The 21,525-nt window shown below is 37.8% G+C and overlaps 5 protein-coding genes across 6 annotated transcripts; all 5 read right to left on the bottom strand.

Annotated features, from left to right (window-relative positions):
* Positions 1–46: 46 nt before the first annotated feature.
* LOC103152883 (gastrula zinc finger protein XlCGF52.1-like) lies at positions 47–20,473 on the bottom strand. 2 transcript variants are annotated; one of them, XM_016661503.1, is made up of 3 exons: positions 20,410–20,473; positions 2,025–2,138; positions 47–1,451 (listed from the first exon to the last, which is right to left on the bottom strand). In XM_016661503.1, exons 2-3 carry the CDS (start codon positions 2,125–2,127, stop codon positions 292–294), a joined length of 1,263 nt encoding a protein of 420 aa, XP_016516989.1. In that variant the 5' UTR covers positions 2,128–2,138; positions 20,410–20,473; the 3' UTR covers positions 47–291. The 2 variants fall into 2 exon arrangements, with proteins under 2 accessions (XP_016516989.1, XP_007573603.1); XM_007573541.2 differs by lacking the exon at positions 20,410–20,473 and having other exon boundaries at positions 2,025–2,150.
* LOC103152897 (gastrula zinc finger protein XlCGF57.1-like) lies at positions 3,583–7,406 on the bottom strand. The gene is made up of 3 exons (XM_007573558.2): positions 7,089–7,406; positions 6,758–6,990; positions 3,583–5,464 (listed from the first exon to the last, which is right to left on the bottom strand). Exons 2-3 carry the CDS (start codon positions 6,873–6,875, stop codon positions 4,131–4,133), a joined length of 1,452 nt encoding a protein of 483 aa, XP_007573620.1. The 5' UTR covers positions 6,876–6,990; positions 7,089–7,406; the 3' UTR covers positions 3,583–4,130.
* Positions 9,165–12,239, bottom strand: LOC103152905 (gastrula zinc finger protein XlCGF52.1-like). The gene is made up of 2 exons (XM_007573569.2): positions 11,312–12,239; positions 9,165–10,414 (listed from the first exon to the last, which is right to left on the bottom strand). Exons 1-2 carry the CDS (start codon positions 11,418–11,420, stop codon positions 9,279–9,281), a joined length of 1,245 nt encoding a protein of 414 aa, XP_007573631.1. The 5' UTR covers positions 11,421–12,239; the 3' UTR covers positions 9,165–9,278.
* On the bottom strand, positions 13,215–17,104 carry LOC103152836 (gastrula zinc finger protein XlCGF57.1-like). The gene is made up of 2 exons (XM_007573475.2): positions 16,469–17,104; positions 13,215–15,741 (listed from the first exon to the last, which is right to left on the bottom strand). Exons 1-2 carry the CDS (start codon positions 16,569–16,571, stop codon positions 14,243–14,245), a joined length of 1,602 nt encoding a protein of 533 aa, XP_007573537.1. The 5' UTR covers positions 16,572–17,104; the 3' UTR covers positions 13,215–14,242.
* LOC103152841 (gastrula zinc finger protein XlCGF26.1-like) lies at positions 17,817–21,082 on the bottom strand. Its single transcript, XM_016661279.1, has 3 exons — positions 21,004–21,082; positions 20,281–20,420; positions 17,817–19,498 (listed from the first exon to the last, which is right to left on the bottom strand). Exons 2-3 carry the CDS (start codon positions 20,396–20,398, stop codon positions 17,994–17,996), a joined length of 1,623 nt encoding a protein of 540 aa, XP_016516765.1. The 5' UTR covers positions 20,399–20,420; positions 21,004–21,082; the 3' UTR covers positions 17,817–17,993.
* Between the last annotated feature and the right edge of the window lie 443 nt (positions 21,083–21,525).

Here is a 21,525-nt window from a genome sequence, read left to right as displayed (position 1 = left end):
CAAAATGTAGTGTCTCAATTGTTGACTGTGTGTCCTATGACTTTGTATTTTTATGATGTAAAGTACTTTGAACTTCCTTGTTGTTGAAACATGCTATACAAATAAACTTAACTGACTTTGATAGATACCAGTTAACATATTCATTTTGGGACTGCTGAAGGAAGTCAGAGTTCCCAGAGAACTACGGATGTGTTGAGAGAACATGCCACCTCCACTCAGAAACACCCAGGATTCAAATCTAGGTCGTTCTTCTTGTGGGTCAGCAGCATTAACCACTGCCCAATCCGAAGACTAGATGCACTGATGAACACGCATGTGTCTCTTCAGATCTCCTTGTTGTGAAAATGCTTTCATGCACACATCACAAACAAAAGGTTTCTCTCCTGAATGAACTCTCATGTGACTTTCCAGGTTGCACTTATGGGTAAACCTGCTTTTACAGACATCACAACCAAACGGCCTCTCCTCTGTGTGGAGCCTCATGTGTCGCTGTAACTGGGTTTCCTTGACAAAACATTTATCGCAATCTCTACAGGTGAATGGTGCTTTGTGAACCTCCATGTGGTTTTTCAGATTAAGTTGTTGTAAAAATCCTTTACTGCAAACACTACAAACAAATGGTTTCTCTCCAGTGTGGAGATGCATGTGACTCTTTAAATTATGTTGCAGTGAAAATCCCTTACTGCAAAAACTACAAATGAACGGCCTCTCTCCAGTATGAACACGCACGTGTCTCCTTAGATTGGCTTGTCGGGAGAATCCTTTACTACAAATGCCACAAATGAATGGCTTCCCTCCTGTGTGAAGATACATGTGTCTGTTTAGGATGGCCTGGCATGAAAATCTTTTGCTGCAAACACAACAAGCAAATGGCCTCTCTCCAGTGTGGAGAGTCATATGAGCCTGAAGAGAACGCTTTTCTTTAAATCCTTTACCACAAAGGTCACACCTATGTTCTCTGTTTCCTGTGTGGGTCATCATGTGTAATTTAACTGAAGTCTTTTGTTTGTATCTTTTCCCACAAATGTCGCAACCAAATGGTTTCAATGCAGCACCAATTTCAAGTTCATCCCTAGGTTTGGGACAGATTATAGTTTCTTCATCTGTGTTGTGACCCTTCACTCCCCTTTGTTGGGAAGAACAGACTGGATCTGGATTCTTGTTAAGTTCTGGTCCTCCACAGTTCTCTCCATCAGGTTCTGCTTGCACATGCTCAGATAAACTGCTGGTTGGAGCTTCTGCCTCTCCATCACCTTCGTTTGTAAGGTGATGAAGCTCTGATAACTGAGGTTTTTCTTCATCCTCTCTCTTCACAGCAAGTTGTTCTTCCTTCTGACTGATCCACAGTTCCTGCTCTTCCTTCTTTATTTGGGGGGGTTCTGGGTCCTGCTGGTCTGAAAAAGAGCTCCAGTCATGAGGAACTTCCTCTTTAACCACCAACATCTGACAGACTGGGAACATTGACAGATACACAGAGATTAATTGTTGCTTGGAAAAAAAAAGAAGTGGCCATTCTTTCCCCTAAATTTTAAGAAAGAAAAACTATTTGAGAAATTAAGTAATTTACAAGTAAAAGAATCTGATCTTTTAAAAATTTATTTAATTTAAAAGTCTGTCAGGTTTTCCCTGAGCATCAATCTTGTCAAACTCACAAGACACTGCAGAGGGACTAGTTAAATCATGGCAGTGGCTTGCTTGTGTTTGTTGGCTGGAGGGAAAACACATTTTAATACAAGCTAAACTGAGGAGCACTGAATTTAAGAAGGATCATTTTGAACATAAAGTCAGCCGAATGGACTCAAGGTTGAACCTTAAAAAGAACAAATTCTGTTTTAAGCAGGGTCACCAAAGAGTCTACCTGCTAAAGAGGCCCACTCGACAGATCAGAGGTGATAAATATGTGCAAAATGATTGCACATATTTATCACTTACATTTTTTCCTACAGTGCAGCAGCCCTTTCAAAACTTCCTGTTTGAGTTAACTTGCTCAAATCCAGACAGACAAATAAATGTGTGTTACTCACTGAGATCTTTGCTGTTTTGTGTCTGATCCGGTTCTGATTTGGACGCTGAAGCTGCGCTGAATCCTCCAGGTTCATCTGCTTCAACCTTCATCATCTCAGACATCCTCACTCCACCTGAGATTCTCCTTTTCACAATCCTTGTTTAAAACCTTCACATGTTCCAGTGGTTCAAGATTTCAGCCACATAACCTGGACTTCCTGCTTTTTTCTCCTTTAACTGGAATTGGAGACACATCAGCATCTGATCAGATAAAGTGTTTGAACAGAGAATGAACTGATGCTGCAGAGCAGAGAGCTTGGAACGTTGGTCAGTAGATCTGGGTCCGTTCTGTAATTGTCCCCAGTCTCTCTGACCTCAGCTGGACAACAAAGTTAGAGATGTCCAAATGCGATGCGGTCGTCCTCCTGCAGTCTCGTTTTCTACTACTGAAGCATAAACTTTAATTAACTCCCTTCTGTTAGCTGCTTTAGCTCCACAGTTGCTAACAGTCCATGTACTTTACTGATGAAGATCAACTACATTCTGAACTAAAAACTCCGACTAGATAATCACAAGCGTTAAAAACAAATAATTAGAAGCGACATCCTCAAGAAAACTGTAGAGCACGGAGTGTTTTTCCGCTAGGACTGTTACTTCCTGCTTATTGACCAATAAATGACAAGTAAAGCTCTTATTCGTAAAGCCCACTTCCTCTTTCAACGTTTACTTTTTCAAAATAGAAAGACAACCAAAATCAATACAAACTCATCACTTGCTCGGAAAATACTTGAAGTACTAAGAAATGGTTTTTCACCAGTATCAGTTAAAAATGTTATCTTTTTTTTGAATTATTTATTTAAATAGAATGTCAGGCATAAAACTCCACCAGGCTTCCAATGTACATTGCTTGACATAGTTTTTACAACAGAATATAAACCACAGTTGTAAAGGTATCAGTCAGACAGAGAAAGAGAGAGAGGAAGAGAGAGAGAGATTGCTTACAAAATCCATTGGGAGGCATATAGAGCCTTGCAGACTTACATGTTTTACAATGTATAACCTGATTAGGTTATACATTGTAAAACATGTAAGTCTGCAAGGCTCTTAGTAGAATCCTGGATTTTTGTTAATTCATTCTGCGCAATGACCAGAACCAATACATTTCTGTTAAAGTCAACTTTATTTGTATCTTAAATAGACTTTAACAAATGTGCTGCACCACAATGATAAGCAAGAATAAAGAACAAGAACACAGCGCTTCTTAAAAATATTAAACCAAAAAGAAGCTAATATTTGTCAGAACTACAGTTCTTGCAAATATGTCTTAAACTGCTGCTCTTACTTGGTTTGACTCTTTTGTACAAATCTATTATTTCTGAAAACAAATCACCTAAAATGCTTTATCTTTTGCTTCAAAGTATAAACCTGACTTAAAGAACATTAAATAAACTTTTGTGTTACACACTTTGATTAAGTGCAAGGCTGTTTAGTCTCTAGTTTGAATGAAACATAATAATTCATCTACTAACATGTCAATTCAGTTCTAGATAAATAGAAGACAAAACTTACAAAACATTCTCAGAAACTTGTCACTTTATTTTGATAGCCATGAAAATGATCAGTTTACTGGCGTTCTCTCCTCTACCCAGTCCTCTAAGCGGATTTCTCATCACTCTTTCAGGATGAAAAAGGCTTCCACCTGAGCTGACAACAAATTCAATAAACAAATAAACGTGAACAAACCACTGCACAGTTTTGGCATCCCACGTCGAGAAAACTCCCAACAGCGGTTGCTAAAATTTGGCCACACAAAACATTGATCATACTTATCAGATGCGCAAACTAGAGAACGTAGTCAAACATTTCACAGCACTGGTAACGGAAGGTATGCCCACGTTTTTATTTTTGACATCAAAATAATAAGTTGCAGCCCTTTTGAACACCTATATATATGAAAAAAAGCATTTACAGCAAAAATAAGGAAATAAACTGTCTTCTCTTCTTGATGAACTGTTAAGTACTTATCACGATGGAAATACTTATTTATACTAAATCTGGTTTTAAAAACATCATAACCGAAAGGTTTCTCTGTCTTGAGTCTTTAAGTCTAACTCCTTCATGAAAAGTTAACTACAATCACTAAAGCTTTGAAAAGGTAAAGTGTGAATATCCATGTGTTTTCTCAGATACGCTGGTCGTGAAAATCTCTGACTGCAAACGCTGCAAACAAATGGTTTCTCTCCTGTGTGAACACGCATGTGTCTCTTCAGATCTCCGTGCAAGGAAAACCCTTTACCGCAGACATGACAAACAAACTGCTTTTCTCCTGAATGGACTCTCATGTGATTTTCAAGATGATTCCTTTGAATAAACCTGCTTTTACAGACATCACAGCCGAACGGCCTCTCCTCTGTGTGCAGCCTCACGTGTCGCTTTAACTGCGTCTCCTTCACAAAACACTTGCCACAATTTCCACAGCTAAATTGTGCGTTGTGAATATCGAGGTGCCTTCTCAAATACACCTGTTGTGAAAATCCTTTACTGCAAACACTGCAAGTAAACGGTTTCTCTCCCGTATGAACGCGCATGTGACTCTTTAGATCTCCTTGTCGCAAAAATCCTTTGCTGCAAACACTACAAATGTAGTGTTTCTCTCCTGTGTGAATAAGCATGTGTCTCTTTAGAATATTTTGTTGTGAAAAACCTTTATTGCAGACGCTACATACAAAAGGTCTCTCTTCAGTGTGGATCCACACGTGCTTTTTAAGACTTTCCTTTACCTTAAATCTCGCACCGCAGACATCACAAGAAAACGCTTTTCCTCCAGAATGGAGCTTCATGTGAATGTTAAGATTTCTCTTGGCATGGAATCTCCTCCCACAATCTTCACAGGAGAATGGAGTCTCTCCAGTGTGGACTCTCATGTGAGTCTGAAGAGAAAGTTTTTCTTTAAATCCCTTCCCACAAAGATCACACCTGTGTTCTCTCATTCCAGTGTGAATCATCAGGTGTAACTTAACATTTGTCTTAAGTTTGAATCTTTTTCCACAAATGTTGCAACCAAATGGCTTCTCTCCTGTGTGCACTTCATGCTGAGGAGGAACACTGGAAGGCAGATTAGCTGTCTTACCTTTTCCTTCAACCATCACCTTACTTTTATGGAAATAACCTACTGGATCATGGCTCCAGTCTGGTTCTAATCCTCCACAGTCCTCTCCACCTGGTTCTGTTCCCCTCTGTTCAGTCGAGCTGCTGCTTAGAGGTTCTGTCTCTCTGATGTCTTCGGTTTTGATTTGAGGAAGTTTCTCTTCATCTTTAGTTTTCACAGTAAGCTGCTCTTTCTCCTGACTGATCCACAGTTCTTCGTCTTCCTCCTTTATGTGGAAGGTTTCTGGATCCCGATGGTCCAAACCGGGGCTCCAGTCCTGGGGAACCACTTTAATCACCAACATCTGGTGGACTGAGAACATCACAACACACGGGATCATCACTGAATGGCATATTGACCTTACAAATTATGTTTAAATTGATAATTAGCATAATAAAATTTTTTAATAATTTACAAAGAAGATGTAAAGGCAGAAATCTAAAATCACAACTAATTGTAACTACTTAAAGGGAAATTCTAAAGCCTTCAATAATCAGAGTTTTGTCACACGACTGAAGCCATACTTTATCAACAGGAGGATCAATGTCTCTCTTTCTGAAAATTAAAAATAAATGTTTTATCCATCATTTTTACTTATAAATTATGGACTTGTTTAAAGGAAGTTGGGAGGAGAGAAAGGAGATTATCAACCCGGATCACCTTTGAGTCTCCACACAGATTAGATTTGGTATTATCGCTTTCTGGTTCCTGCAAAAACTTCTGAGCTTTCCGTTTAGGATGCTGGACCTGAGCAGAACTGCCATGAATGATTGACAACAGAAACATCAATGATGAGTCCACTCAAACTAATTAGCTCCATCAAGATGGCATATCAAACATAAGGTAAGGTCGGTTCCTCAGTTATAAATCACTCAGTTTTAATGTACATTAGAGTGGATTTGTGTGAGTATTACTAAGCTGACTGAGAGTCAGAGTTCTACCTCCTGGAACTGAATGCATTACAGTAGGAACGCCTTCATAAAGTGAGGGAAAACTCAAGCACCCAGGTGTTCAGGTGAGGGTTTGTTATTATCCTCGCACTGGCTTCACACCTGGCTTTCAGGGCAACTCTGGAGTGAAAGACTAACTAGGAATTTGGTTTAATTCTTCAAGCTGCAAATGAAGTCTAGTCAAACTGCCAGAAGGGGGAGCTAAAGATTAAGTCTTGGAACTCATCACAAAAGACAAATCATCAAAACACCAGTGGAAAACATACGAAAAGCAGGCTAGCAAATCCAAGGAGGGTTTAACATTATTGCAATAAAGATCTTTCCATTGACTATTAAAAGTATGATCAAGGGGAAGATCATGTATTTGTAAAAATCAAATGAAAATTTAAAGGTTTTTTTTATATGCTCATTAGCCATTGTTCACATTTAATGACACCTTAGAGATGCGTCACTTCCTTTCTTTCAGAAGCCAAATCAAACTTTTTTTTATTATTATTGGTTACAGAATGCCATGAGTTAAGGGGGCCCAAGGCAAGGCTGTCAGCTGGCTTGAATTTACTTTTCACTCTGACGCTTCCAGCAGTCAGATGTCCAGTCAGATGTCCAGTCAGATGTAATCAGCTTCAATCCAGACATTCAAAAGTGAGTCACTTACTGAGATCTTTGTCGTCTTGTGTTTCCTCCTCCAGGTCTGATGTGGATGCTGCAGGTACAGGTGGCTCCAAGCTGGACCCTTCAGGTTCATCTGCTTCAGTCTTCTTCATCTCAGACATCCTCACTCCACTTGACTTCTCCTTTTAACAATCTTTGTCAGTAACCTTCACATTTTTAAGTAGATCAAGGTTTCAGCCACTTGGCCTTCATATTGTGTTTTTACACTGCCTGAAACTGGAATAAGACACAAATCAGCCACTGATCAAATAAAGTGTGTTAACATCAATAGTAAACAGAAGCAGAGCTGTGCTGCAGAGCAGAGAGTCTGATACCTTTTTCGGTACTTCTGGGTCCACTCTGTCCCATCTGCAGCTTTAAAACATCAGCTTTAAATACTTCATCATTAAAAACACTGGTTAAGTCTCGGCTATCAACTACTTTAGCTCCACATAGTAATCCATTCACTCTTATAATGAAGGCTAATTACGTTCTGAACTGCGAGCTATTGCTAGAAATAATCGCATCGACCCAACAGATACGTAAGAAAAATATTCTCTAAGACTGTCAAGAAAAGACTGACATATTAATTACACACAACCTTTGGGACGTTTTACTATCAGGACTTAGCAACTAAGGCTAACATGACAACATCCGGTTACGGTCTAAACTGGAAAACCTCTTCCGCTATCAACTATCAAAATAAAACAATTTATATGAAAATGGACACCTTTCTACCCAGTTTTCATTTTGCTATTGTTAGGATGGTTGGTTGGTTTATTCTACAAAACAAATAATTGTATTGGACTTATTTATATACTACCAAAATCCCCAAAAGCCTTATCTTAAGAAATGTTAGAGGAAAATGCAGCTGAAGTGAATAAATGCTGGAACCAAACAATCTTTTTCAAATAAACAATTGAAGGACTTACATGACCTAACCTGCTTAAGGAGTAGTTTAAAGAAATATCACAAAAGGGATCATGAGGAGCCACGGTGAATATATTTTTAGTCAGTGACTGAATGTATTTGAAGCCTCAGTGTTTCCCCTCATATTAGGAAGATACCCAATACGCACCTGGTTGAGGAGGACTAGTTAATAGGTAAGTGAAACATACATCATCTTAATGCTTGAATAAATAAATACAGTAAGTACATTTTATTTTGTAAATGTTTTTATAAACAATACACAAAATGCAGTAAATACAGAATGAATTGGAGATTGTTTTAGGGATTTTCTGTCATATGCAAAAACAGCATCGAAACAGATGTGAGAAGTAAAACAAAGCCAGACATTTATACTGACTCAAATAAATGTTTGGTCAATGTAATGATTGTTGTCATTAAAAGAACAAAACCATGATTCCTTTAACTGTGAGTCTCTCATCTCCCACAATACATGGACATCTACTTCATACTCTGAATGCTGGACGGAGTCCGATAGGCTGAATATCTTAAGTCTATGTTCACACAGCAGACACATGCGACCTAAATCCGATTTTTTTGTTTTGCCAATATGCGACCAAGATCAGATTTTTTTTTCACAGCATGCTGAACGGTCCAATTCCAATCTTTTCAGCCAATAAAGAAAATCTGATTTGTGACACTTGACACATTTTATTTGACTTTTACAACATTGACATGCATTATAATTCTGCGCCAGAAGAAGCCAGATGGCTGTAAATCCATACATAAACATTGGCTGAAGAGAGCAGTGCTGTCACTTTGGTCAGCTGTGTTACTTTGGTGCCAACAAACAGTAAATAGTGCGTGCGACATTTATTGCCACTTCTCTGCATGCAGATCATGTTGGAGTCATAAATCTTTAACGCAGAAGTTCGATTGGGGTTGCATTTAATTTGCGGTAAAAACCATTAAAAATAATTGGATTTCAGTGGAAAAAAAAAATGAAATTGAGCATCAAGACCTGCTGTGTGCACATAGCCTTATTGGCATGCAAAATGTGCATTCATGACACTTGCAATATATTGGTCAACAATTATTGCACTCCAAAAGTAATTTGGATAAGAATATTGCACATATGTAATTGTAAATTATTATGCAGCCCAACTGGAGATGATGTTCAGTTGTAAAATAATCACATTTAAGGCAGAAAGAGTTGCATTCAGGACCAAATCTAATACTTCAATCTCATTATATTTGACATTCTGAACACTTACTGTTTTTTTTTTCTTTTCCAATACCTCTTTTATTTATTTATTTATTTATTTATTTAGGAGGGAGAGCTACAGGTAAAACACACAATTATACTTATCTTTTTAGCAACAGCCTTGGTAAAAACACAAGTGGGTTTATTATGCTTTTTAGCTTTGGTGATTTTGAAGTTACCAGTTAAAAATCATCAGGATTAACTTTACTTTAGCATTTTGGACTTTTCACTAAAAATTACAAATGATTAAGTTTTATATTTTTTCAATTATTTTAATTTAATGTGATAACGTGGAGATCAGGTAGTCATAAATTATTCAGAAAAATACTGACAAATTAGCTGACAACTACAATGTTTAGTTAGAGTCTTTATGAAGACCCATGTGCCTCCTCATATCTCCAAGCTGTGAAAATCCTTTACTGCAAACTGTGCACACAAACGGCTTCTCCCCTGAATGCACCCTCATGTGATTTTCAAGTTGACACCTTTGATAAAATCTACTTTTACAGACGTTGCAACCGTATGGCCTCTCCTCTGAGTGGACTCTCACGTGTCGCTCTAACTGGATTTCTTTCACGAAACGTTTACTGCAATCACTGCAGCTAAATGGCGCCGTGTGAACTTCCATGTGGCTTTTCAGATTATGTTTCAATGAAAATCCTTTACTACAAACATTACAAACAAACTGCTTCTCTCCTGTGTGAACACGCATGTGTCTGTTCAATGTGTTTTGCAGTGAAAAGTCTTTATTGCAAACCCTACAAACAAAAGGTCTCTCTGCAGTGTGGATCCTCATGTGCTTTTTTATATTTTCCTTTCTTTTAAATCTTGTACCACAAATATCACACGAAAAAGGTTTTTCTGCTGAATGGACCTTCATGTGAGTTTTCAAATATGTTCTTGCATGAAAGCCTTTGCCACAAACATCACAGGAAAATGGTTTCTCTCCAGTGTGTATTCTCATGTGTGTCTGAACGAAACTCTTTTCTTTAAATCCCTTACCGCAAAGATCACAGGTATGTTCTCTCTCCGCAGTGTGGGTCATCATGTGTAATTTAACATGAGCGTTGCGCTTGAAAGTTTTTCCACAGACGTGGCAGCAAAATGGCTTCTCTTCAGTTTGAATGCCATTTACAGCCGACTTAGATGTCCTAACTCTTTTGTGAGAAGTTGTCTTAGTTTGCAGAGAAGAGCATGCTGGATCTTGGCTCCTCTCCAGTTCTAATCCTCCACTGTCCTCTTCATGAGGCTCTGTTTCCATCTTTTCATCTGAGCTGCTGGTTGGAGATTCAGTCTCTCTTATGTCATCTGCTTTGATCTCATAAAGTTTGGGTTTCTCTTCATCTTCAATCTTGACAGTAAGCTGCCCTTCCTCGTGACTGATCCACAGTTGCTCTTCCTCCTCCTTTATGCGAGCGTCATCTGGATCCTGCTGGTTCAAACTGAGACTCCAGTCATGGGGAACCACTTTAATCACAAACATCTGATGGACTGGAAACATCAAAACATGAACGGATATTAAATGCTTGTTAACCATTTTTAAAACATCTATTCCTTTACATAAATTGATAATAGCCATAATCTATTTTTACATGGACAAAATCATACAAATTGTTCAGATGATATCCAACAGTTGGTTTTTGTGTCATACTTTGAAGGGGTCACAAAAGAAATTACCAGAGATATGTCTGAACTATCTCAAAGAAGACAAAAAAAAATGAGACAATACTACAAAATAATATTTAGAACCCTTCCCTTCCCCATTAGCAAGAGAGTCATGGCCCAATAATTTGGTCTGTCTGCCGTTTCCTGGGGAATATTCAGATAGCAGGAAACGTATTATTAATTCATTCAAATTTATGTTATCCTCATAATCACGAGGAACTACAAAAATATAAATCAGGTTACTTTGTGTAAACATATCAGACACGATGATATCAGACTTGATCTTGACTGTCTTTTTCAATCCTTCAAAACTGGGATACAGTTCTGCTGTTTCTGATTAATCTTAATTACTGACTTAATTACTGTATAGGAGCAGTAAACGGCATTGAGAGGACACAAACTAAAAATAATAAAGGGCCTTATCTGAAGAAAAAGCATTTTCCACTTGATTTGGCGTCTCCTTCCACTCAACTGCCTCCTATTTACACACAGGTGTGCCTTTCATGAGTTCAACATGCAGGTCAAAGGGACAGTCAGTCTTTAAAGGCTGGAAGGTATTAATAAAAGAGTAAATAATAGGTTCTCCCAAAATAAAATAAAAAATATATTTATATATTATTTTTGACTTTTTTGTATGTTTGTGTGTGTAAAACTCTTCAAAGCCCTGCAGTGATTCTAAAACTTGCCAATTTCCTCCAACTCAGCAACAACTGTGTCACTCACTGAGATCTTTGTGATCTTGTTTCTGCTCCAGTTCTGATGGGGATGCTGCAGGTATGAGGGGCTCCAAGCCTCCAGGTTCATCTGCTTCCACCTTCATCATTTCGGACATCCTCACTCGTTTTAGACGTCACGATCCTCGTTTACAACCTTCACATGTCCTAGCAGGTCAAGGTTTCAGCCATGAATCATCAAACGGATGCTGCATCTGATCTAACAAAGGATGTCAACAGAAAAGGTGAACCTTGGTAACCTAGGCAGGGCTGACGCGATGCTGAGCAGAGTCTGATGATGCCTTAAGTCAGTAGTTCTCGCTTCACTCTGAAATGTCTTCAGTCTCTCTGTTCTATGATGAACATCAACCTCTTAAACACTGATTCACTCACTTCTGTTAGCTTCTTTAGCTCCACGGCGGCTAACAGCCCATTCACTCTACGTTCTGAACAGAAAACGTCGGCTACAAATAATCACAAAATGTAGAAGCGAAATCTTCAAAACGATTACATAGTACACACACTGAGATATAACATGTTTAACCTAAACTTTAAAACGTTTCGTATTGGAACCCAGCTAGCTGAGCTACCTATGAGGTGACAATGATGCACAGCCAGACCGCATCTTTTTTCTGAAATGAAGAATAAATACGCCCATCCAGTGAGTGTGATACAGATAAGAGCATACTCAGGACAATACATCTAAAATCGCCGAACGCATATGGACAGCCACAAAGCGCTAAGCTAGAACTATTAAAGACTGCCCGACATCTGACGTGTACGGTGAATGCTGGGAGATGTTACCTGCATCCTGCTGGATCTCTGACCCAAACCTACTCATCTGGAAGATGGTAATCTGAGCAGAACAAATCTGATGATCTTAAAGGACAAAACGATTCATTCAAATGCGTCTGTCTACCTGCAGACCACAGGAGTCTCTCCACGGGGCGCACATGCGCAGTGGTTATGCCCACGCTGCTTGGGTTGGAGATTTTCAAAACAAAAATATAACAACAGATTCAGAAGGAAAGAAAAACAACCTCTTCGCAGGTTCAATAAAAAGCCCTTACTGAGGTGTTCAAAGGGATGAGAATTAATTAACAAAATGATTTTTCTTCTATTCACGTGAACATTCTGCGTTTTCATGGCATAACATTTGACACAGAAAGTAATACTATTCAGGAAATTCTTGATTATGGGTTGCTTTTATACTTTTGGTGACATTCATTAACTCTGTATGGTAACGCTGCCCGAAATAAACATATCCTGTATGCAAAGCTTGTAATTAATACTTATTTTTGTGTGTGTGTAATACATGGAACTGAGTCTCCATTATTTTATTTTAAATAAATATGAAAAATACATATTAAAGTGTACTATGATAAAAATAAATTGATCTAAAACAACGTATTTCTGAAGGGACATCGAGAGGCAGCTGTCCCACAGTGTCATAAACTCAAGGCAGTGTCTTAAAGCACTACAGCCTGAACTTTTAAAAACTTCAATATCGAAAGCATTAATTCAGTCTGCTATTTTAGCTAAAAGTCCATTCATGTTATTTATAAAAAAAAAACAATGACATTCTGTGCAGCAAACTACCAACAGCAATAACAAACAATAGTTAAATGGAGAATCTGAGAGGTCTCTAATGTCACAGCTACTTCTACATCCGCTTCCTCTTTCAACCTTTCAGAACAAAGCGAACAAATGGGAAAGAAGTGAAACAGATTCTTATTTATAAAATGTTTAATATAATTTCACTTTGTTTTCATGGTGCTAATTAAAAAGACTAACCTCAGGGCACTTACTGAATAAACATGAAATTAAATTACATTTATTATAAAAAGAATACAATGCTGAATGTACACACATTTTAAATATTATTTATACACAGGCATAACAGTTTTTTTAAAAAACAAACCTTTTCAGTAAAGCACATCATTTTGTATTAGGTAACAGGAAAACGTGTTTTTTCTATAAAGAGGAAAATGGGAAGGATGGCTCAAGTTCTGCCAAGATGCTAACATCAGAATCTGCTAACAAACATTTACTTTGTAGGAGTCAGAAAGACATGATGTTCAGGACAAAGTGAAACTATTTCTTTCAGAGCTCACCTGATTCTAGCACCATTACATTTACATGTGCATCTAAATTACACCCAGTATCTGAAAACAGAAGTTCATATGTACATCAGTGAGGAACTGTAATTACTGACAGTTGACGCATCGCTGCCACCTTGTGATTCTGTTGTTAGGAGCTCATTGATTCCAGGGGTAGGTAGAAAAATCCTCTTAATATTTGCACGTAGGATTGAATAAACTTTAAAAACTGCTCAAATAAAAATAAAATCAATCAGTGCGCTCTCCTCATCCCCACTATTTATGGCAAACTTTTGAAGAAGTTTACTGATGACTTTATGGTAATTTTAATTTAGCCCCAGGTTTGTTAAAGCTGGAGAATATTTCAAACCTGCTGGTGAGTGTGGTTCATGGACTGGGAAACGACTGTTAAAAAGTGCTGGACATAATAAAAGCTCTGAGTCCTTAAAAAGGCATGGGCTTTTTGCTTAAAGTGTTATTTACAAAGATCAGAACCAAAAGCGCTTTCTTATTTGTGGTTAAACGTTTGATTGATTGGAAGGCTCTTGTAGTTAAATTCACCATTTATCAGAACCAAAGGCTCCTGTTTCACTTTAACTGAAACGTCTCCAGATAGATAGATAGATAGATAGATAGATAGATAGATAGCCCATTGATCTTTTTAGATTTCCAGTTTATGAAATGCACCGTAGTAGAGACTACATATCATGTGAAATTCAAGATATGTTTGTTGATTTCATCTAAATTTACACATATTACAATAAAATTATTGCTCCCCTGAAAGGAGTTGCACATGTAGATTTATCTTTATTTCCCCCTCCCAAACATTCACTACACCTGAATCATGCGGTGTGAGCCTCCATGTGTCTTTTCAGATTTTGTTGTTGCGTAAATCCTTTATTACAAACACCACAAACAAACGGTTTCTCTCCCGTATGAACACGCATGTGACTTTTTAAATAATCTTGTCGTGAAAAGCCTTTACTACAAAAACTACAAACAAATGGTTTCTCTCCAGTGTGAACGCGAATGTGAATCTTAAGATTCCTTTGCAGTGAAAATCCTTTACCACAAATGCTGCAAAGAAATGGCTGCTCCCCTGTATGTATATGCATGTGAATTTTTAGATTGCGCTGCTGCGAAAATTCTTTATTACAAACGCTACAGACAAACGGTTTCTCTCCCGTGTGAACACTCATGTGACTTTTGAGACGATTTTGTTGAGAAAATCCTTTACTACAAATGCTGCAAGTGAATGGTTTCTCACCTGAGTGAACACGCATGTGTGTCTTTAGATTCTGTTTTAGTGCAAATTCTTTGTTACAAACCCCACAAATAAATTGTTTTTCTCCCGTATGAACACGAATGTGACTCTTTAGATGATCTTGTCTTGAAAACTCCTTACTACAAATATTGCAGGTGAAAGGTTTCTCTCCGGTGTGAACGCGCATGTGCGTCTTTAGATTTGATTTCAGTGAGAATCCCCTACTACAAAACCCACACACAAACTGTTTCTCTCCTGTGTGAACACCCATGTGAGTCTTCAGATGTTCTTCTTGTGAAAATCTTTTACTGCAAACAGCACAAGAAAATGGCTTCTTTGCAGTGTGAATCAACCACACGTGGTTTTTGAGGGATTTCTCTCTTTTAAATCTTGTACCACAGACATCACAAGAAAATGGTTTTTCTCCTGAATGGACTGCCAGGTGGTTCTTAAGAATGGTCTTTCTATGAAATGTCCTACCACAATCATCACAGGCAAATGGTCTCTCACCAGTGTGAAGCCTCATATGTATCTGAAGGTAACTCTTTTTTTTAAATACTTTCCCACAAAGGTCACAGCCATGTTCTTCACTTCCTGTGTGTTTCATAATGTGCACTTTAACATGGGACTTCTTTTTGAATCTTTCACCACAGACATTGCACCCAAATGGCTTCTCTCCAGCATGAACTCCAATCTGTCCTGTGAATTTTGAATGCAGTTTCGATCTTTTACCTCTATTGTGAACCGTTGTCTTGTTCTTTTCAGAACAGGCTGGATCCAGGTCTCTGTGTGGTTTTGGTTCTATGCAGTCCTCTCCATCTAGTTCTATTTCTATCTGTTCAGTTGAGCCGCAGGTTGAAGCTCCGGTCTCTCTGTTGTCTTCAGTTTTGATTTCACTAGGCTTCGAGTACCGAGGTTTCTCTTCATCCTCACTCTTCAGAGTAGGCTGCTCTTCCTCATGACTGATCATCAGTTCCTCATCTTCCTCCTTTATGTGGGGGTATTCTGGGTCCTGCTGGTGTAAACTGGAGCTCCAGTCTGGGAGGACCTCTTCTTTAATCACCAACTTGTGGTAGTCTGCAAAAATTGGCACATAAAAATTGAGGCAAAAGGTCCAGAGCTCTACATATCCATAGTGAATAATTATTAATCACTGAATGATAACGTTGCTGTATAAAAGCAGCTTTTTTGACCTTTTTACACCAATAAAAACCAGAAGAGATGACACTAGAAACTGTTCAATCTACCTTCATGTTCTGTAGTAAAACTAAAATATCTGGACTTTAGAACAAAGAATATGTTTGTAAACATCCGCCCTTTTACTAATGGTCTGGACTGGCCGAAAAGTGAATTTAGCACAAAGATATTGACCCAATTACAGTAGAAAACGGAGAATGGGCTTCTATGGACATGAAGCTGGCATTATCCAAGTGTTTTACTCATGCCTGGACATGTCTGTATAGAAATTGAAGGAAAGTATGCAACTGAAAAAGTTGCATATAAGCATTCATATAAGCATTCATTTCTAGGTCAGAGACAACACAAACAAATATGCAGGAAAAATTATTGCTACTAATTGAAAAAATAAAGAGAAGAATAAAATCCAATGTGTGGCAAACATTCATGAGGCTTAATTAGAAATTATTCCACAATCCTTGAAGAAAACAGAGCAAGCTCAATGTAGGGTTAGTCAGAGACTAATTTGATTAATAAACTGAATAATTTAAAGAAACAGACTAATAGGCAGAAGCAGTTGCTACAATGACCTCCCTCCACGGTGCCTAATTCTACACAAACCACTTACTGAGATTTTTGCCGTCCTGTGTTTCCTCCAGGTCTGATGTGGATGCTGCAGGTGTAGGGGTCTCTAAACTGAACCCAGGTTCATCTGTTTCAACCTTCATCATCTCACAAATCCTCGTTCCACCTGGGATTATCCTTTTCACAATCCTTATCTTCAACCTTCATATGTTTTAGTGGATCAAGATTTCGGTCATATAAGCCGTGTCTTCTATATTCCTGCTGCCTGAAACTGGAGTCTCTCTCGGTCTTCAGCTGGACAACAGCGTTAGGGGTGGTGTCCACAGACGACGTGGTCCTCCCCGCACAGTCTCACAAACTCAGCATGTAGACTTGCCTTAAATAACTGAACTGTTAACTATTAACATGCATCAACTTCGAAAACATTGATTCTCTTCTTCAGATGAAAGTCTAATCATGTTGCTAATAAAGGCTAATTACATTCTGTGGCGCAAATTTCGTCTAGAAATAATCCAACCATCCAAAACAGATAACCAGAAGTAATATATTCCCGAAGACTGGTAATAAATTTATTATTAAACCCTTGTTTTACACAAACTTCAAGACGTTTATCTCTCGGTTCTTAGCCTGTTAAGCTAATATTGCTACATCCGGTTGTTACCTCCAGAATGACCAATGAACAAGACGGAAAGCTCCGACAGGAAGTAGCACGTCCGTTACCCACCATTAGCTTTTCAAAATAATAAAGTTTAAATGCAACAAAACTCATTTAACGGATATTAAAAGCAGGTAATTTATATCGTTCCAGTTCTCAGTTCACAAGAACTGTTTTCTCCTGTAATTTTATAATGTAATGTTAGTTACTAGATGCTTAATATTTTTAGGTAAACTGTTTTTGATGGTTTGAGAAGATGATTTTTATTTAAAATAAAAAGTAAAACCCGTTGATAGGAAAACATAAGAACAAAATAATATATTACTTTCTTTTCAAATGTTGAGCAGATTTGGCTCTCAAATTGGAAAAGATTTTTCACTTTGGCCGCTAGACATTAGAGTTTGACTATTTTATTGTAAATTATAAATAATAAAAACTCCTCTACAGATATGTGGAACTTCATACATGTCTCTATCTGTTAAGACTGGTACACTAACCTTCTTAACTCATAAACAGAAGTTCATTACATTTTTGCATAGTTTAAAAATTCTATAACACTCCACCGATTTTAATATTTTCAACCACTAATTCAGCTGACTTTGTAGTTATAACACAAATTCACAAAAATCTAATCTCATGCAACTGTATTGAGGGTTTATGCATGCTACTTTACCAGGCAAAATGCATTATTTATATTCATATCACAACAAGAAAATTCAACACTACTGCAGAAGCGTACTTAGTACATGCAAGTCTTTAATTTACTGTGGAAATTAGATGATAATGTAAAGACATCAGGGTGAAATCCAGAGTTACTGCAGCGTGGAGACAGTTGAATCAGAAATGAAAACAGAGGTTTGAACATAAAAGCAGAGTAGATGACTATAATCTCTGAAGAGTATTGACAAAATGTTCAACTACAAATAGTTCCTCTCGTGTGAACACGCATGTGTCTCTTTAGTCGATCTTTCAGTGAAAATGCTTTATTGCAAACACTACAAATAAACTGTTTCTCTCCAGTATGAACTTTCATGTGTTTTTCAAGATGACACTTTTGGATAAATCTGCTTTCACAGACTTCACAGACAAATGGCCGCTCCACCATGTGGAGTTTCACATGTCGCTGTAGCTGGATGTTATTTGTAAAACATTTATTACAGTCACTACAGCTAAACGGTCCGCTGTGAACTTTCATGTGCCTTTTAAGATGATGATGTTCTGAAAATCCTTTACTACAAACACTACAAATAAACAGTTTCTCTCTTGTGTGGACCAGCATATGTCTGTCTAGATTATATTTGATTGAAAATCCTTTGCTGCAAACACTACAAACGAACCGTTTCTGTCCTGCGTGAACACGTAGATGTTTCTTTAAATTCTCTTGGAATGAAAACCCTTTATTGCAAGTATTACAAGTAAACTGTTTCCCTTCTGTATGAACAAGCAGGTGTTTCTTCAGTAACCAATGTTGATGAAAACCTTTACTACAATAACTACAAATGAGCGGTGTCTCTTCTGTGTGAACATTCATGTGTCTCTTTAGAGTCTGCTGTAGTGAAAAGCCTCTACCACAAACTCTACAAATGAACTTCTTCCCTCCTTGGTGAATATGCATGTGTCTTTTTAGATTCTCCCGTAAAGCGAATCCTTTACTGCAAATGCTGCAAATGAAAGGTTTCTCTCCGGTGTGAACACGCATGTGACTCTTTAATCGCATCTGCTGAGAAAACCCTTTACTGCAAACACTACAGGCAAAGGGTCTGTCTGCAGTGTGGATCCACATGTGGCCTTTTAAATGATGCTTTCTTTTAAATCTAGTTTCACAAACATCACAGGAAAAAGGTTTTTCTTCAGAGTGGACATTCAGGTTCTCGTTAAATAATTTATTTGCATGAAGCCTTCCGCAACTATCACAGGCAAATGGTCTTTCTCCTGGGTGAAGTGTCATGTGAGTCTGAAGAGAAGTTGTTTCTTCACATCTTTTACAACAACGATCGGAGCCAAGCTCTCTCATTGCAGAGTCGAAAGTCTTCTGATTGAATCTTTCACAACAAGAATTGCAACTAAATGTTGTTTCTTTTACACTAATCTCAGCAGCAAGTCTGGAACACAGTTTAATTCGTTCACCCTTTTTGTGAAAGGTCATCTTACTGTGAAACAGATACCCGTTTCTGTCTGGATCTGCTTCTCCAAAGTCTTCTTCAGGTTCTGTTTCCATTTGTTCAGCTGAGCTGCTGATTGAACCTCCAGTGTCTCTGCTGTCCTCAGTTTGGTTGCAATGAAGCTCTGCTAGCTGAAGTTTCTCTTCATCTTCAACCTTCACGGAAAGCTGCTCTTCCTCATGACTGATCCACAGTTCGTCCTCTTCCTCCTTTATGAGTCCCTGGTCATGGGGAACCTCTTTTTTCTTCATCAACACTGAAACACATATTGGATGTTAATTACTTGCAAACAACAAAAAGTATGTAGATACAAAAGAGTCGGTACTTTATTCAAATCCAAACCATTCAAAATGTATAGCTACTGTTGGTACTGGTGTTTAATGGGCACCAGTTAATGCAGTTTACAGCTGCCCCCAGATATTGGCAGGTGTTATTGGAGATCACACTATGCAGTACTGACCACTGGATGTCAGCAAACGCCCCTTCCTGACATTTCATGGAACAGATGCCTGTAAATATGACACCATATGTTTGCAGATAGTGGTAGATACCACCATTTGAAAAAGCTGACAGCACAGAAAAATGTCAGAATCATATTTTTATATAATGGAGTCATTTCAACAAGAAAATAAAAGCTTAGGCTCTGTGTGTCCATTGCTTCAACTTTACATGCACAAAGAGATCTGAAAGTTAAAGTGAGACCTCAACTTGCAAGGGGAACCCTAGTAAAGCCTTCTTTATTTTTTATGTTTTATTTACCAAGAACAGTTGTGTTGTTTACAAAAACAGTATGAATTTTCTTTTTAAAAAAAAACATTTTTTCAAAAAGAAGGCGGCAGAGCATAATCACAGAAAAATTTAAAACATTGATTTAGAGAAACTTTCCGCTTAGGAAAATGTAGAATATTGATTGATGGTAGTAGTCCTTAACCTCAGTAAAAATAAATATATATCTGATGTCAAAGCCTGGATCCGCCATAGAACAGGTAGCACTTACAAAAAGTGTGTTTGGAACTAATAATTTTTTGAGTCACTTACTAAGATCTTTGTTGTCTTGTGTTTCCTCCTCCGGCTCTGATGTGGATGCTGCAGGTACGGGGTCCTCCAAGCTGGACCCTCCAGGTTCATCTGCTTCAACCTTTATCATCTCAGTCATCCTCGCTCCACCTGGGATTCTCCTTTTCACAATCCTTTTTTGTAACCTTTATTTGTTCTACTAGGTCAAGGTTTCAGCATGAATCAAATCAGACATAAAACATCATTAAATTAAATAAAAAAAAAAATTAAAACGCAACAGAGCTGAACTGATCCTGCAGAGCAGAGTCTGATTCCTGGATCAGTAGTTTTGAATCCACTCTGTAACAGTCTCATCTGGGTAAGGTCAGAGGTGTCCACAGACACCTGTGACTGTGTGTTTTTCTTTTTCACAAACTCCAAACGTGGACTCGTACATTTTTAAGCCCATGCTCGTACTTGAGCATGGGCTTAAAAATGCCCATGCTCAACCATGGGCATTTTTAAGCGTCAACGTCGGAAACACTGATTCAGTTTCTGCTGTTAGCTGCTTTAGCTCCATGGAGGCTAACAGACCATTCACTGAGCTTATGAAGGCTAATTACATTCTGTTGCAAATGTCGGTTATAAATAATTACAATGATTAAATAAACACACCCAAAGGCGATATCCTTGCGGAGACTCTCAGGTAGAGAGCCTGACATTAATAACAGATAGACATTAAGACGTTTTTCTGTCGAGACTTACCCTGTCAAGCTAACGTTGTGACATCCGTTTCCTTCCTCCTCATTGACCAGTGAATGATGAGTAATGTTCTAATTTCAGTATTAGCCTGTCAGGGAAAGAACACTTAAACAATACACAATTACTGATAAAAACTTACATTTATTCTATCACATCAACCATTATCACATTTCATTTTTTTGCATCAAAGAAACACTGAATTTCCAATGAACTTCACAATTCGAACTTTAATTAAATACAATCAAATTAAGTCCAAACACAGATTTAGAAATATTTATTTAATAGGTTTTAGCATATTTCAAAACAGTAGACTATGTACGTGCAATATGAATGATTGAGCCTGAAGCAACTTTTTCGGCCATGTCACGTAAAACTAAAATTGGTTAACAGATGATATATAATATTTTAAGTGGATTACTAAAAATAAGAAGATGAGATAAAGTCATGCAGTCAGTGCTTTCAATGAAAGCCCTTAAACAAATTTCAGTGCAACAATAACACTAAAATTTATTAGCAGATAATCCT

Source organism: Poecilia formosa, unplaced genomic scaffold (assembly GCF_000485575.1).
Source record: "Poecilia formosa unplaced genomic scaffold, Poecilia_formosa-5.1.2 Scaffold7, whole genome shotgun sequence".
Taxonomy (NCBI): domain Eukaryota; kingdom Metazoa; phylum Chordata; class Actinopteri; order Cyprinodontiformes; family Poeciliidae; genus Poecilia; species Poecilia formosa.
Note: the sequence above shows the minus strand (reverse complement) of the source record. Positions and strands in the feature narration are given on the sequence as shown.